Here is a 19,056-nt window from a genome sequence, read left to right on the forward strand (position 1 = left end):
AGTGGTAATAGGAGCTAAGTTGAGTTCGGAAACTTTTTTATTATTTTTTCAAAAATATTCCAACTAAAATCTGAGCCAACAACACGTCTATTTTTCATTAAACTCCCCTAAAACAGGTAAACGTAGTCAAGGTCACAGCTCAACAAACCAGAGCTGCAGTATACAAGACCTCTGAAAACATCCACTCCTTAAAAATAGCAATGCTACAGTCTGCTATGACTCCCATTCATGCGCAAGTACTTCAACACTTTGACAAACAGATCGCTGTATTGAATGTCAGCACAAGTAAATTTTAATAATAGGAGGCGATGTTCACACTTGATGAAGTTGTTTTATAACGCATTAGCTGTAACACCAGTTCTTCTCGGTTTTTAGATGCAAAATGGTAATTTGAAGAGAGGTGCGTATAACAAGGCAAAAGGTATAAACCACATACAACCAACCTTTATTTCGCATAGGCCATCACATGACAATTATTTATCGCAGGTCGCAGATTTAAAACTCAATGACAATTAATTAAAGTGCGTTACAACCATGTTGCTCCCTCATAATGTACTTATCTCGAGTAACAAACAACTTGTATGGTTATTCGAATCTACAACTGCTTACGAAAGTGGAAAAAAAGTTTTTACTTTCCTTAAACATATTACAGATGATTTATGGGTATAGAGTTACTTTATATTAACGAATGTCGGTACATCAGAGAGAATTCTTCCTGCAATAACAGGATAATTAATCATTCAAGGAATTGTAAATTGCTCTAAAAACCGAAGAAACGTAAAGCCACTCAACAGACGATTCAGAAACATATTTTACTTTAAAATACGTTTTTTATTTTTGAAAACAACACTTATAAGCCATGCTTTGAACGAAACCTCTTAACAAGTTTTGCCGACGAAATTAAAGTTTAAAATATTCGGGACGAGTAACAACAGTGCACAAAGAAAGCAATATTTTTTGTCTTAGCTTGCTATATTTTAAGAAGAATATAATTATTGCATTCTATTAGTTTTGTTTTAGTGATAGTATTCGAAAAATTATAGCCTTCTCTGATATAGAAACAATTTACTCCATACTGTAAATAAATCCTGAATATCTCATGCAAAATGTACTGAAATCAGAGACGGATAGAAAGGGGGTGAGGTATCATGGAGGTCATGACCCTCCCCTCTAAGCCTTCGATAGTATTATCTGTCCACATCGTGTTCAGACACTATATAACTAAAATGCAAACGACTACAGTAATTACAGAAAAAAATCATTACTTTTTTTAAGTAATTATGTGAAATACTACTTCTTCTCATGGCTGATAAAATTACTTAGTAACGTTTGTGCTCTATTAGGTGTCTTACTCCTGGCCAATTTGGTGTTTTTTATTGACACCTAAGCAGTTTCAGAAAGTTTTCGCACCTAAAACCGTAGGTTCGTTCATAAGGGGGGGGGGGGTATTCTTCACCACGTCCCCCGTGTATTCGTGCCCTGACTGATATTCATGTTTCCAGTACTTTTTATCATAAACTCCTATCTCACTGTAAACATTTTCATTAGTTTCCTGAATTGCTGTAGATTTTACCGTTAATGCTATCGCAGAAATCGTAGCAATTTTAGTGGTACAAGTTGTTACAGAGAAAAGTTCGGGTAACATGAATGCACGTACTTTTTTCCATAAATTTCCAGGATTATTTTTTTACACTTCAATTTCCTACAATTTCAATTATCTCATGCAGTGGACATGTATTTGCCGGAGTTCACCAAAGAGGAGGATACTGCCATTGTGAGCGACCCATGGAGTCCAGACACGATTTATACCGCACAAGCATTCGATGGGGACCTTGGGAGTACATGCCCCTTAGAAGCGATGATCTGCGAATGTGCCGAAGTTCGGTACGGCATCAGTGCCGGAGACGTCGACAAGCTCTTTTACATCAACAACTTGACGGGAGATGTATACGTTCGGGAAGCTTCCCGCGTTGTGTCCGGAAGAACATATAATTTGACCATCACAGCAACGACCTCAAGAGGACAGATGACCACGTCACCGAATGCGCACATGAAGGTAAGTGCTAAGGAGGGATAAAAACATAATATGAGGCTGTGAGAAGCAAAGGAATGCAAGTGCAGTAGCGTAAGTATGGGGTCTAGCGCACCTGGCGAACTAAAGAAATTGCGCCCCCTCCCAGGGTCTCCCACGTGGGAAGTCATCGGAGGTCATTGTTATCTGCCCCCCCCCCAAAAAAAAATTGCATCATTTTGATTAATTGATTTGACAAATAGGAGGCAGAATTGTAATTTTTTTTCCTATTTTCTTTTTTAGAATTATTTTCAATGATGCCAAATGTTCCTTCTCAGTAGATTATATGTACCCCCTCAAGCTCTTTTTCTTGAGAGTTTTTTTTTTAAATTTTTTAAAGCATTTTTAAAATTCTATAATAAAAAAAAACTCTTTTCTTTAATCAGTTGAAATGCCGTCCCTTGGCTGCTGCGCCCCTGGCGAGAACCACTCTTCCTAACCCCTAGTTTGCCTGTGCAAGTGGCAAAATCAAAAATTTGGAGATAACCAGTACACATGGTAGGTGAACCTCTCCTCTGTCTTGGGGCAAGAGATGGTACTAGTAGCCCTGGTTGGTGCTGCTATACAGCATGATTTAGAAAAAAATTTCAATGAAAGCCTACCTAGGAGCTAATCTTTAAACGCGATTACTCAAAACTTGAAAATGTCCACTTACATCCCTTTGCTTCTCTCTGCCACATATGTCGTATCAACTCATCTGAGAATGGATACTATAAAAATGTAGTTGAACAGATCAGTGGTTGGAAACAACCACTTTGTTTCCCATGGAATAGTATAGCAATATTAAAGTATGATTAAAAGTAGAAACAACATTTAAAAACACATATTTTAGAAACATTTCCGGATATGTGGTGCAGTGCAGTGCCGGATCTCCGATTTTTTTGAGCTGCGGTCAATCTTGAAGCTGTCACCCTTACCCGTCTTCCTTCAAGTTTTTATATCAATTTTCAAACAAAACATAATCACTGAAATAGGGTGAATTTGCTGCCTCTCAGAAATTGCCTCCCAGGGCTAGGGACCCAGCTCGCTCCCCCCTTGATACAGCGCTGAATATGTGCTCCAGAGGTTCAAGGAACTCTTTTTTTTTTCAATTAAAAAGATATGTGCTTATGACTGTCATTGTATTTAACAAACGATGTTGTTTCCTTTCGTAGAAACATACATCGAATATGAAAATTGTTTGTTTTGAATATAAATGTACCTATAATTACTTTATAAAAAAAATCCAAATATATTAAAGATAAGTAGTTTTTAAAGATCTGCTTCAATTAGTGTACAGTAGATCCTCGTTTTTTGCGGGGGTTACGTTCCGCGGAAATGCCGCGTAAATCGAAACCGCGTAAATTGAGAACTAATAATAGTGTTAAAATAAGGGTTTGGTTCCGTAGATAACAAAATACTTCATTCTAGTGTTGACAAATTGTATAATGAGTTTCATGTGTACTTATATATCGACTTTTATGCACAACATGCATAAAGACAACATAAATTAATTTCGTGTTTTGTTTATAAAGAGGAGCTGTCTATGATAGTCTTTTGACAGTCATGAAAAATTTTTCTCTGTAATTCTTCGCAGAGCATTAACGCATCCATGTTCACTTGCGTCATTTCCATGATAAAATCTTCCTTCACTAACTAATTAGAAAGATCACTTCTATTGTCTAGGAATGGCTCAAAATGTTCAACGTGAACGTTTTGGTTGTGCGTCACCGACGTCGGTATCCTCGTTGGTTTTTGCCTCCTTTGTCACTCATAAAAGCTCTTTTCCAGTGAGTTCTGAAGTGTGTGAGATTAATAATTTTACTTCTGGAAAGAGCTCTGGAACCAATCGCATAAAATGTCTCCCGTGACCCGAACTCGATTATTAGCACGGCAAAATGCAGTTGATTACGCGTAATATGCAATCTTAAGGAGTTTGGATTTTGAAAGAGGGGAAAATTTTATCTGTTCGCATTGCCGCATCCGCGTAAAACCGAAACTCATCCGCGTAAAATAAAACAAAGATGTCAAATATTAAACCACGTATAATTGAAACCGCGTAAATAAACCCGCGTAAAACGAGAATCTAGTGTACATACATTTTTCCAATATAAAGCAAAAATTAAAAATGATGGTATTTTGAATTAAGAATATTAGTGAACATATTTTTCCATTTTTTGCAGCTTAAAATTGTCATTGACGATCTGCACCACCATTTGGCTCAAGTTCTCCGACAGAATGCTCTCACCTGGCTAGGAGACGATATGATCGAAGAATCTGAAAGTCACGTCAGAGAGAAAAGAAGCGTAAGTTTGTGAAAAATTTAAAACAGTGGAAAATAAAAATTCTGTTTTTTGTTCTGGAAAAATTTTAAAAAATGGAAAAATTGATTTTTTTTACAAATCAAAATGAATTAAATATATAACTATTTTTTCTTACGAGATATGCAAAGGGTTGAATTTTTGAAGACATATGCAATCCGTGGTTTTTTTCTTTTTTTTAAACAGAAATATACATAAAACTTTTACTACTAAAAATATTGACCGTGGCTTTCTTAGTTTAAACATCAGAAATTGTCTAAATTAATCAAATCGTCAATCAACCAGTAGTTTTGAGTCAAATGTTACTTTTGCAAATTACTTAGTCAATTTTTTGACAGAAATTTACTCTTTTTTTCGTAAATTTTGAGCTTTTAAACAGAAAGTTGCTTTAAGAAAAGTTTGTTAATATATTATTAAGATGCATTAACAAACGTGTGTGCACACACAGTAAATGAAAATATATTAAAATTTTAACTAAAAATTTCCACTAATTGAGATTATTGATATAATAATACTAATTTTTTTTCTGTGTACACATTTACAATGTTAATGAGGAACGTAGCAAAGAATTCTTTTAAGTCCTAGGAAATTATCTTATAATTTGCATTATCAAAGTTAGTGTTTTCAAGAGGGATCTATATTTCCAAGACTCCTGTAAAGTATTAACAGATGATTATATTTCCTCTCCTATTGTAGCAACTGAGAAGGTTATAATTAAATATTTCAATATTTAGAAGCATAAAATATCGGGGGACAGTTTAAATATTTTCTATTAGTTGTAATTGAATCGTTTTTTAGTCTGCCGTACCATGAAGTACAAAGACAGAATCATATAAACGAGTTATTGAAATCCGGCAATGTACGAAAAATATCTGTTGCATATAATATCCGTATGTTGCCGTCTCCTTATCTTAAGAAGGATACTAACTTACTGGGAAGGGTTTCAAAAGAAGGCTACGAGATTAGTTAATGAGTTTTAAAATTTAGGTTATGATTCCAGGTTTAAAGTGTTTAAAAGGTATAGTATGGAGCAAAGGAGATGAGGGAACATTATCTATTTATTTTAGTTTATTAAAACGGAAGATATTTATAGGTTGAATTTTGCACAGATTGAAAAACCTGAGGTTATGTTGTAAGCTTTTCAAATGCCAAACTATTCTTAAAATCAGGAAAATGTGTATTTGAACAGGGTTGTAGGCATTTGGAACAGTTTTATGAAAGCAGTTGTTACTTATAACGGGTTAAATAATTTTAAGAGGGCCATTAATATATACCGGGGGCTGAAAAACTGACAAGGACCAGCCTAAGTCCTGTCAGTTACTGAAACTAACTGGTCAGAAACTAACTGGTCAGAAATTGACTGAATCCTAGATAGGTCCAGAGCTTGGTGTCGGTCGTGACTTTTGCATTTGTATACTACAATCCTTTATTTTTCGTTAAAAGTGTTTTTCTTCCTGGTAGGCAAAAAATGAAAATTTCATGACTGAATTCAATTTCACTCTCCTCAATGGGGAACTGGAAACCATGGAAGTCGGCAGACGTCTGGACTTCCGACTTGAAATCATGATTCCAAAAACTGATGGCATGGACTTGACGGTAGAGTTCTTTACGAAGGACATTGGCAACGGAAACTACACTCCAGTTTTGGCATTGTTCAATGTCAAAGTGGAAGACAAACCTGATGGATTATCTTACACGAAGGGCAAAGAACCTCACATTGAAATGTTGTTGAGCGATGAAGTAATGACGGCGGTGAGTATAATATTCCTAAAGTTGGTACATTCAACTTATGTATAACATTTAACAAACAGAGGAGAATCATTTTAGTGCTAAAAAGTAATTATTATGTAGTTTTTGTTTTTACAATATGAATCTTTATCTTTATCTAAATATACCGCATTCAGATATCGCACACCTAATACAAGACCGCCACAAGTCAAAACTTGTCGATTTTGAGTTATATACATGTCCTGGTGCATTCTTATTACTTCAATTAAATTGCAAGACAGCCACAAATGAAAAAATAATTTTACCTTACTTTTGAAATGTGTCAGTGTATTACTATAAGAATTTGAGCCAAAGCGCATTACATTTAAATTGATTTTTCTCGAAAAGTAGTTTTTGCAGATGTCGCAGTGTCGTAATAAATGTGTGACATGTAGTCTTGTGCGGTATCGTATAAAAATTATTACATGAACTGGACAATATGAAATTATGACTTAATTATTTTATATATACGTTATATCACCGAATATCGCACATTTATTTTAAGGTCTCTATACCAGATGATGCCGTGGCCCCTTTTAATTTTGTAAAGCTTTGAAAAATATATAGGGGAGGATGGCCCAAAGCGGGAAGGTTTTTGAAGAACGCTCGAAAATTGTAGTTTTGGGATTTTTATCGCAACAATTTCGGTTTTATTTCCTAGCAGGGTTCTTGAACTACAAAACAAAAAGTGATTTTTGTATTATTTCAAACCATTATTAATTTACTATCAAACTTTACAAACATTTGAAAAACGCGCTTTGCCCTACCAGGGAGCCCAAAGCGGGTAAGCTTAACTAATTGTGATTTGGTACATTTTCCAATCAAATATAAAGTTATAAATGATTAAAATAATTGACTAGCTACTTGCTTTTATAAAAAATAAGATAAAAAAGTTGTAATTATCCAATTTAAAGTCAGCACATTTATTTTTAAAACAAAAGAAATAATTGATTATATTGATAGACAAATTAATTGCCATCCTAAAAAATAACTTTTTAAAGTTGTACTTAACCTATTGAAATCCTTTGTTTTTTATTTCAACAATTATAACCTTAAATTAAAAAAGTAACAAACGAAATAACTATCGTAGTTTGTAGATGGATGGTGTCCAGATCAGTGTACTAGTGTTGACAATAAAAAAATAAAAAAGCTGGTCTTCGACTAATCACAAGTTGCAAAACTTCACTTTTTTAAAGAAAGGTATAATTTTTTTTTAAATTTTAAGTCTGGTTGCGCCATGCTGCTTCACTGTTGCTTCGCTGGGACTGCTCAAAACTTGAGGGTGTTCATATAAATACGATGTAGGTATGCATTGCTGCTCACACACCATGGTCGAGGGGGGGGGGCATACGACCGCTTTGGGCCACCCTCCCTATTAAAGGAAGTTTCATTCTCACTTCTTCCTCTAGGGGTCCGTCTCCGACCGATCTCCCTTTGATATTGTACCTCTTAGCTTCCCTCAAATAGGGGCCATGTGACACCATGATATAACTTATAAGGACATTAACTGATTGTGATATTCTCAAACAAATTGATTTTGATAACCACACTTCGTGCCAAAGGTAACTGAAGTTATATTTGAAGAGTGAACTTGATCCAATCCACGTACACCGGATTGACCTGCACATTGCTTTATTTCTTGATAACATGAAAAGTAAGAATTAGAGATCACAAAACCTTGACGTACTCTTTTGATAAATTTTTATTGACGGCATTCATTGAGCCATTGAAGCTACCCATTGAAGTTACCCATTGAAGCTCAACTACCATTGAATCAGGTACCAAACGGAAATAATCAGCTTCTATATTGTGGGTTAGGCAACAAGGTAGTTACAGAGCAATTCTTATGGCACACATTTGTCGTTTATGTATCTTCATGGATCATGGTAAAGTTCTTACCCAGAAAATATTTTAGGGAATTATGGTCCCGTGTTGGGTATACATCGTGCAAATACATAAAAATGTCAATATAACCAAAGGTTCCCATGTGTACGTCTTGCACAATTTAAAAAGGTTCACTCACTGGACCAGCCCTTTAAGAGCAGTCTCGCTTCTTGAAAGATATTCTACATAACTTTAGGACAAGGGCGCCCATATAGGGGGGCAAGGGGGGGGGCTCGAGCCTCCCCTTAGAAATTAGAACTTTCTTGCTTTTAGTACTTTTTTCTTTGCCAAAATGTAAAAAAGTTTCTTCTCCAGCCATTAATGAATAAGTTATTAAAAATGTCAAATTTTAATGACCCTAAACTGTTCTGAAATCTGCTTCCATGGGGAAAATATCCTGCTAAACCATGGTTAAAATATCTGAGCCCCCCCCCCCTTACAATTTTGTATATGGGCGCCCATGGTTTGGGATGCTAACTGAATACTTGATCTGTCATATTCTTTCTTTTTTTTTCAGTACGACAGAGCCATAGTCACATTTGGAGAAGTGAAAAATACCAACGATGGCCCAGTTCCTATCTATATGTTATTCTCAGTCACTCAAATCAAGAACATGGGAACAGTTTTCGAAACTAAATACCTTGTAACAGCTGGTGCGGAATATGATAAAGAAACCTATGTCTGGGTTGGACAATCCGAAGTTACGGTGCATAATTCAACAGTAAGTGCTTGATGTGAATTTAAATTCTTTTTTCAGTTCTAAAATGTTCATTACAAATCTTTCACCATCATTCGAAACATAAAATATGAAAAGAGTCTCGTCAACGTAATACACAACGTATAAAACGTAATCACAACAAAAGATTTTTGTGATTCTTCGTTCATTTTTCGTTCAGTGTTCGTTTGTTACTTGCGTGTTTGTTTGTTAATAAATCTTATCTAATCTTATCATATTTTATAAAAAAATAAAAAAATAATAAAAACTTTCAACTGTGAAATAATTTGGAAAACATCATTACTATAAATCAGGAACAGTTATAAAAAAATTTGCCAAGTTTTTGTTATGTATCCGACGGTTGAATTCTACACTATCATCTATATTACATACGACGATTGTTAAATTGATTGAGGGAAGTGAGATTTTTTGTTGCATTATACGTTTAAATGTTCCTCCTACTATTTCTCTACACAAATATCTCTCATCTCATTGTCAGTGTAAAAAGCAGGCAAATCCAAACTTAACCATTTCAATACAAAAATAAAAACTTGTCTTGAGCCAATTTCAGTTAATGCTAAAATAAAGCAAACGTATTAAATCGCTTTTATGAGGTATTAGAGAATAAGGAATTAAATCAAATTAAGCTGTTGGTTGAAAATTCAAAAAATATTTCTAGAGCTAAGCATGACGTGTTTATTGTTCAGTACCCGCACGGCTCTGCCCGTAGTAAAAAATTAAAAGGTCTTTTGGTTCGCCTGTATATTTACAAAAAATGTATGATGAATTTCTCGCCAATTGGCTTGTCCATGTTACGGTTCCACGTGATGATAACTCGGTAATTTACTCGTCCCATGATAATTTTGCTCGGGAAAATGTTCTTAAAATTGGAATAGAAAAATAACAAAATCAAATTTTCAAAAAATCGCTTCAAGGTGCACACCCCATGCTACAAACTAACTTTGTGCTGAATTTCATGAAAATCGGCCGAACGGTCTTGGCGCTATGCGCGTCAAAGAGATACAGACATCCTCCAAACATCCTCCAGACATCCAGACATCCTCAAGACAGAGAGACTTTCAGCTTTATTATTCTTTACTAATGATAAGTCTCTCTGTCAGAATCTCTGTCTGTCAGGATCTCTATGACGCGCATAGCGCCTAGACCGTTCGGCCGATTTTCACGAAATTTGGCACAAAGTTAGTTTGTAGCATGGTGGTGTGCTATTCGAAGCGACTTTTCGAAAATTCGATGCGGTTCTTTTTCTATTCCAATTTTAAGAACAAAATTATCATAAGATGGACGAGTAAATTACGAAATTATCATAACGTCGACCCGCAACATGGGCACAGGCCAATTGGTGAGAAAATTCACCATACATTTTTTGTAAATATGCAAGCGAAGTTGAAGACCTTTTAATTTTCTATTACGGGCAAAGCCGTGCGGGTACACCTAGTAGTAAAGATAATTGGCACGCACTTTTTATGAGGTTGAGATTATTAAACTGTTCTTTAATTTAATTTAAACTTACTTGCTTCTCTTCTTTACACTGTACATAAGTCATTGTTCTGCCGGCAAAAATGGCATAAGACAATGTTGACGATTATTACATTAAACACGATGTACTGTTTTGATAATTAGCTCTTGGCTTTTATATGCAACCATGTTGGTCTCTCATTAAAAATATTTAACGGCAAAATTCGCGTTTCAGGATGACAAACAAGTTGAAGTTGATATTCTTGGGCCGAAGGAGATTCCAATGGACAGCGCAGGGGTGTACGTCATGGTAACACATTGCGCTGTTCGTTCAGATAACTTCACGTTTGAAATCACGGGTCCAGATGAGAGAGAAGTAATAACAGTCGGAAACCTGGGTGTTAAAGGTAAGTAAACATGTTTCGATGAATTAACGTTTCGTTGGTTAAGAGCCATTGTCTGTAAGGATCAGGCAGGTTGTGATTGTTGACATTTTTAATTTTCTTTATTTTTGCAAATGTTGTTCCGTATCATAAATGTAATGTTTGTGCAAAATATGAGCTTTGTCTGCCTTACCGTTTTTGGGAAATTAAATTTTTTAATTTAGGGGGCGTGGCACATTTTTGCGTGTTTTTCAAATTTGCAGATTTTAAAGTTCTTGTTGCTTTAAACGCCCCAATAATGACATGGATTTTTAAATTATATACTATTATATGGTCTTCTTAGATACTATTACAGCTGTCAAATGAGGTGTCACTACGAGGGCGACGCTTAGAAACTCCGTTTAAAAATGACCGAAAATGAATTTTTTTACTCCATTCAATGCCAATTTTCTCAAAGCGTCTTCATGATGACACCAACGTTTTTACATAAATTCCTAGCTACACTTATATACATCAAAAATATGTAATAAAATTGGTGTCACCATAAGGGCGCCAGAAGATATTGGAACTTTTATGTGATAAATTTCACAAAAATGCAAATGTTTAAAATCTAACTACTACTCTCGCCCTCATAGCAGAGATCTGACACTAATTAAGTTTAATAACCAACATGTTCGTCTAACATATGAACTAAAAAAATCGGTGTCACTCCGATTACTTTCGGAAATATAATCATTCGAAATTAGTATGTTATGGCGTTATTTAAAAAAAGACTTTTCTAATTCGAATGGCTTTTTGCACGGTTTGTTTGAAACTTAAATATAAAATTACAGTAGTGACACCTAAAATAATATGTTTCTAATTCTTTTTATAAAAAAAAAGCATTAGAAATAGAGTAAATCGATATAGGTACAGATGGACGTATTGTGTAATGTGCATTATAGGCTAAAATAGTCGTAATAATATTCATATTTTTGAACCATACTAATTTTTTATCTGTTATTTATATTAAAAATGCAACTATTTATAACATAATGTCTGAAATAGTTATGAACATAATGTATTATATAGCGAGCATTCAGAATCTGAAACATAATTTGAGGATGACGTAGACTAAAACAAAGAAAACATAAAAAATCAAATCACCCAATTTCAGAAAGACGGTCATCTCTTATTGCTATCTGGTAATTTTGTAACACTAAAGCTGGGGAAAACATGGTATCCCGGAGAAATAGTAGGAAAACATGGTATCCCGGAGAAATAGTAGGAGTTGACCATTTGCTAATCTGAATACAACTAGTCCCCTCATAGCAGAGATCTGAAACTAATTAAGCTTGATAACCAACATGTTTGTGTAACATTTGAACTAATAAAATTAGTGTCACTCCTACTACTTTTGGAAACATAATCATTCGAAGTTAGTATGTTGTGGTGCATTTTTTTCATTTATTATTTTTATTATTATTTTTAATTCATTTTATTTGTTTATCTATGTATTTTGTTAATTTAATCTTATCACACCCAGTTAGTGTTGACCATATTTATTTTTAATTTATTACAAAGAAGCAACGTTTAACATAAACAGCTTTGGGCAGTAAGAGCGTCTTTATCTTGAATAGAAAATGCTGGTTTTGATATAGGTACAGGTGGATCTATTGTGCATAATATGTTTAGATTATCATACCAATATTCGCCTTTTTTACAGGTCAAATAAATTTATTTATTCCAATCCTTCTTGCCATGCATTTGATCTTTACTTGCAAATGCTCAACTTCTACTATTTCTCCGGGATACCATGTTTTCCTAAACTTTAGTGCTACAAAATTACCAGATATCAATAAGAGATGACCGTCTTTCTTAAATTGGGTGATTTGATTTTTTATGTTTTCTTTGTTTTAGTCTACGTCATCCTAAAATTATGTTTCAGATTCTGAATGATCGCTATATAATACATTATGTTCATAACTATTTAAGACATTATGATATAAATAGTTGCATTTTTAATATAAATAACAGATAAAAAATTAGTATGGTTGAAAAAATATGAATATTAGTGCGATTACTTTAGCCTGTAATGCACATTACACAATACGTCCATCTGTACCTATATCGATTTATTGTGTTTTTAATGCTTTTTATAATGCTTTTTTTTTTGATAAAAAGCATTAGAAACATATTATTTTAGGTGTCACTACTGTAATTCTATATTAAAGTTTCAAACGAACCGTGCAAAAAGCCATTCGAATTAGAAAAGTCTTTTTTTAAATAACTCCATAACATACTAATTTCGAATGATTATATTTCCGAAAGTAATCGGAGTGACACCGATTTTTTTAGTTCATATGTTAGACGAACATGTTGGTTATCAAACTTATTTAGTTTCAGATCTCTACTATGAGGGCGAGAGTAGTAGTTAGATTTTAAACATTTGCATTTTTGTGAAATTTATCACATAAAAGTTCCAATATCTTCTGGTGCCCTTATGGTGACACCAATTTTATTACATATTTTTGATGTATATAAGTGTAGCTAGGAATTTATGCAAAAACGTTGGTGTCATCATGAAGGCGCTTTGAGAAAATTGGCATTGAATGTAGTAAAAAAATTCATTTTAGGTCATTTTTAAACGGAGTTTGTGACCGTCGCCCTCGTAGTGACACGGATTTGACAGCTGTAATAGTATCTAAGAAGACCATATAATAGTATAGAATTTAAAAATTCATGTCATTATAGGGGCGCTTAAAGCAACAAGAACTTTAAAATCTGCAAATTTAAAAAACACGCAAAAATGTGCCACGCTCCCTAAATTAAAAAATTTAATTTCTCAAAAACGGTAAGGCAGAAAAAACTCATATTTTGCACAAACATTACATTCATGATAAGGAAAAACATATGTGAAAATAAGAAAAATTAAAAATGTCAACAATCACAAATGCCGTAAACTGCCTGATTCTTACAGACAATGGCTCTTAAAAGATAATTACGATATTTTTATGCCATTTTCTGAAAAATTTTCATGAAGAACTTTCTTTACATTAAAAAATGTTTCACTAATATATTTCCAACACTATTAAAGACATTACAGATAAATTTTTAAACTAAAATAACGTTAAAATCATATTAAAGCAACTAAAGAATCGATTTCAACATTAAGACTACTAGCACTAAGTTCGCAAATTTCTAAGACCTGTAAAGTAAAACTAGTTAAAACTTTTTTTTATCGATTTTCAGACTAAATATGAATTTAATAATACACATCGAATGAGGCAATGAGAAGCAAAGGGATGTAAGTGGCAAAATTAAAAATTTGGAGATAACCAGTTCAAATGGTAGGTGAACCCGTTCTGTCTTTGGGCAAGAGATAGTACTAGTAGTCCTGGTAGGTGCTGCTGTATAGCATGATTTAAAAAAAATTCAATTAAAGCCTACTAAGGATGTTATATTTAAACGCGTTTTGCTCAAAACTTGAACATGTCCACTTACGTCCCTTTGCTTCTCACTACCTCAAATGTAATCAGTAGCATTATCTTTTAGCCCTTCTTATAAAGTCGTATGCGAACTATAGACTGCAAAAGTATATAGCATAAGAGATACTTAACTGACAGAATTCAAAAATTATTTTCAATCTGGTTAAAAATACTAGAAAATGTTTTTAAAAGTAACGAATCATTTTTTGTTGATGTTTTTTCATAACCATGCTCATAAAGTACCAGTCATTTACGTTAGAAGAAGCAACAACTTATTGAACCCTTCTTTTATAGATTTCGATAAAAATTATGATCCAGTTCCTCAACGTTTTAATCGATTTTCAGACTACACATGAATTTAATAATACACATCAAATGTAATCAGAAGCATTATGTTTTAGCCCTTCTTATATAGTCGTATGCGAGTTATAGACCGCAAAAATATATAGGATAAGAGAGATATTTAACTGACAGAATTCAAAAATTATTTTTAGTCTAGTTAAAAATCCAGAAAATGTTTTTAAAAGTAACTATTGTTGATGGTACTCCATAAACATGCTCTTAAAATATCAGTCATTTACGTTAGAAGAAGCAACAACTTAATTGAACCATTCTTTTATAGATTTCGATAAAAATTATGATCCAGTTCCTCAACGTTTTAATCGATTTTCAGATTACACATGAATTTAATAATACACATCAAATGTAATCAGAAGCATTATGTTCTAGCCCTTCTTATATAGTCGTATGCGAATTATAGACCGCAAAAGTATATAGCATTAGAGATATTTAACTGACTGAATTCAAAAATTATTTTCAGTCTGGGTAAAAATACTAGAAAATGTTTTTAAAAGTAACGAATCATTTTTTGTTGATGTTTTTTTTTTCATAACCATGCTCATGAAGTATCAGTCATTTACGTTAGAACAAGCAACAACTTATTGAACAATTCTTTTACAGATTTCGATAAAAATTATGATCCAGTTCCTCAAAGCATATATTTCTACAACACAACAAAAGTGGGTTCGGATGATGATGTCATCTATACATCTGCTAGCCTTAATCTTGGAATCATGACAAATGTTGGTAAGTAATTTTCAGTATCACAAAAAAAAAAAATTCCATTTGAAAATCCTAAATCGAGTAAAATCTTTTAACTTTCCCTAAAGAAAGTCACATTAATTTCTAATTTAATTTGACTTTTCTGAGGGAAGCACAAAAAATTTCTGTTAGCGTGTGATCTATCCCTTTCATACGGAATTTTGAAATACTTAACCAAAAATGTTTTTATTTGGTAGACATTGTACTGTGGTAAAGAGTATCTTATAGACAAAATTTCAAGTTTATAGGTGAAAAATAGTCACCAATAATCCGGACAAATATAATTGAAATACATATTTCGGATTAAAAAAATGATGAAACATCAAACAAACTTCATTGTAAAATATTCTCTAAACAATAATAAAACATAACATAAGCATTTGAAATTAATAGTAAAAGATTATATATTTTTAAAAAATAAGAAACCCCTCCCCCTCACTTTTGCAACGAGAATCCTTGGTTGAGAAAATGAGCCAGTCCCATTCTCCCAATCTCTATTTCTTAATGTTGTCAATCCCAAAATGAAAAGTTCTTGCACAGATAATAATAAGAAGACTGTAAAGAGCTAACTGCGAAAAAATCGAGAAATTTATTCAATTAATAAATGATTAGCAGCTGTTTAAAGTTCGTATCCGGTATACCGGACACCAAGTCTGAAAGGGCTAATCTAAGAAATTAATATAGTCTCAGTTATTTTAAACGAGATAATCATTGCGCTCTTGATACTACCTATGAAGAAAATTACAAAAACAGGTAAACGTTTTTCAGTGGAGAAAAATCAGTCCTAGAGGTAATGTAGTTCCTTGTCACTGCCGGAAGTTCAGAACTCGAGAACAACTCATTAAGAGGGTGAACTATGAAAAGGGTGTTGAACCAAAAAAAAAAAAAAAACGATGCTGATATGCAAAAGTTAACTTTTCGTGGTACACCTTCCTTTCTTCAGAGCACAGTATTGATCAAACATTAAAATTTTACTGCATTAAATCATAATTTACATCATGTAAAATGATGATGTTATTTAAGATGATCATGATTTTCTGTTGGCAACCTTCTCTTGTAATCGATTACTATAAAAAGTATCTCTAAGTATCGCCATTTTCCCCTTATTTTCTTCACCTGGTTCTAGGTGTTCCTCTGAGCCGTCAGGACCAAGAGGAAGACTCTTGGGATCTCTAGAATGATCACCAGGAATATGGCCCCTCGAATCAAAAAGACCTCCTGCGCTTCTGTTCACTAATCCTTTAGTCATTCCTTTCTCGTTCGTGTTAACATTTTGTTCTCATTTGTGAAAGACTACCAGGATGATGTCTTGGATTACTGCCTAATAATCTTTTAGCAATTATTTTCCCATCCAGATTCCTCACATTACGTTCACATTTATGTAAGACCCCCAGGAAGTTAATGGTTTTCTGACTAATAATCTTCCAGCAATTATTTTCTAATTCTTTCACTTGTTATACTCACATTTATGAAAGACTTTCAGGAAGAACTCCTGGTTTTTTGTCTAATAACCTGTAAGCGAATCTTTTCTCGTTCGTCCTCTCATTATGCTCACATTTATGAAAGACCTCCTGGGTTTCTGTCAAATAATCTTTTAGCAACTATTTTCTCATCCAGTATCCTAATATTACGTTCACATTTATGTAAGCCCTTCAGGAAGACCTAATGGTTTTCTGACTAGTATCTGTAATCTTGTAGAAATTGAGGAGTTTACTTTCAAAACGGATTATATCCGGTTTTATATTTTTTGGCTAAACGGAAAAACTGTTTTACGCACAAACACAAACTGTTAGAATTTCGAATTTCTCACAGTGGTTTGGTAGAATAACAAGTGACTATTGGCATAGGTCTAGGAATTTTTCCTCAATTTCACCCGACCTAATTTGCCAATTTTATTTTGGATAAGTTCCCTTTTGCTGTAAAAACAGTGGATATAATTCCTTTTTCAAAAAAAAAAAAAAAAAACTGTCATGTTCTTCAGAAATAAACTTTATTTGATTGAAACAAAATATTCAACATTTTTTAATATATTCTTTTTTTCCCCTTACATTTATTTCTTCCTACTTACTTTATTCTTTTCACCAAACTTAAAAAAGAAAAAAAAGAAAAGAAGAAAAAAAAAAGACCTTCGATCCAATTAAGAATGAGCAATGAAACCATCCAAGTCGATTCAAAAAAGAACGTTTTAGGGATTAATATTGATAGATCACAATTTTTATCACAAATAATCGCAATTTTTCTCACAACTAATTACAATTTAATCATTAATTACTCACAATTTAATATCAGTATTAATTATTTAATATTAATTTAGAAATCACAATTTGAGGTCGGGCTTGCCTAACTGATAACAGACTTGCACAAGGCGCAAGGTGCTGCGATCTCTTAATATGGACAAGTATAACGCTTGATTGGAAATGCTCAGCCAATGTTTCGCTCCACTATTTTATTTGTGAACTACACTATATGACCAAAATAATTGGGACAGTTTCAAAAATTCACATTTTTAAGGATTTCTCAGGAAATAAAAGGCCAATTGCTTTATAACTTTTATTACATAAGAAGTATGACCCAACTGTCATTTTCCAATAAAAGTTATATCACCCTCGCGTTTCGAGGATCAGTCACGTATTGAGGAAATCAAAAATGTTTTTTGCTTATCATTTATCATAAATAGTTGAGAATAAGTTTCAAATTTCTGAATATAGTTAGCTTACTATGTATAATGATTTTTGAAGGTTTTTGTTTTCCTTAGTTTGTTCCTGATCCCCTAAATCTAATATCCTTCGTGGCTATCAGTGATACTATCTCAAAAGTTTGTAAAATCATTCTACATGTAAGCTAACTGTGCTCCGAATTTACAGAGTTTTCTCAGCTATTTACGATGAATGATGATCAAAAAACTGTTTTGTTTTCCTCATTTTGTTCCTGATCCCCGAAACGCGAGTGTGATATAACTTTAATTGGAAAATAACAGTTGGTTCATACCTTTTATGTGACAAAAGTTAGAAAGCAAGTCTTTTATTTCCTGAGAAATACATAAAATTTGAATTTTTGAAAGTATCCCAATATTTTTGATCACATAGTGTACTTTTGAGTTAGAAGTGGAAAATTCAAATTTGGATATGTGCCCTTTTGATATGAAAGTGAATGAGCGGGTTCTCATTCATTCACTCGTTATACTTTTATTTATGAAAAACCTCCTCGGTTTCTGCGAAATATTCTTTTAGCAGTTGTTTTCTTCTCCATCCTCACGTTATAGTACATAATGTGTTTGAAAATTTCAATTTTTATATTTTTATGTGCTCCTCAGGAAATTACCAAGGCCCAAGAGATGATGGAAATGTAATTAATATTACTTTTGCAATTTATGCTTTAAACAATGAGACCCATCTGGAAAAAGAGGTGCAGTTCATTGCAAAAGTCATCGTTGGAAGAGAAACGTTATACGACGCACCTTTTACTGTTAAACTTGTGCCGAGAAAAGATGCAGACCAGGTAAGTACTGTCCAACCACGGATTGTATGGAATTTTCAAACGTCCAGATGAGAGGAATCTATCTGAATGCGGGGGAAAAGTAAAAAATTTATGCGCGTATTCTGCTCATTTGAATGAGGCTCTCCTTCTGAAAAAGCTGACATCGCTAAAAATAATATATTTGTCCATTTCCGGCTGCAAAACGGATGTTTGTCTTTCCATACAATCCGTGGTTAGACGGTAATACGAATTTCGAACCTTGTATAGTTGATTAAATTCAACTATAAAAATATGTATTTTTAAAAGTTCGACAACTATTCATTTTTTTTAAAGAATTGTTGTCGCTTTCAGAATTCAGAGAGAAACGAAACGAAGTTTTCAAAATTGAATTGTTTAAAAATGTAATCTGCGGATT

General features: G+C 33.3%; 1 protein-coding gene across 1 annotated transcript in view; it reads left to right on the top strand.

Annotated features, from left to right (window-relative positions):
* Positions 1-5,895: 5,895 nt before the first annotated feature.
* Positions 5,896-19,056, top strand: part of LOC129219686 (uncharacterized) — a 61,252-nt gene continuing 48,091 nt past the window's right edge. Inside the window, exons 1-5 of the mRNA XM_054853968.1 lie at positions 5,896-6,123; positions 8,540-8,743; positions 10,449-10,620; positions 15,024-15,149; positions 18,478-18,662. Coding sequence (XP_054709943.1) covers positions 5,896-6,123; positions 8,540-8,743; positions 10,449-10,620; positions 15,024-15,149; positions 18,478-18,662 — 915 coding nt within the window. The remainder of the gene's footprint in view (positions 6,124-8,539; positions 8,744-10,448; positions 10,621-15,023; positions 15,150-18,477; positions 18,663-19,056) is intronic.

This window comes from Uloborus diversus, chromosome 1 (genome assembly GCF_026930045.1).
Source record: "Uloborus diversus isolate 005 chromosome 1, Udiv.v.3.1, whole genome shotgun sequence".
In the NCBI taxonomy this organism is placed as follows: Eukaryota; Metazoa; Arthropoda; class Arachnida; order Araneae; family Uloboridae; genus Uloborus; species Uloborus diversus.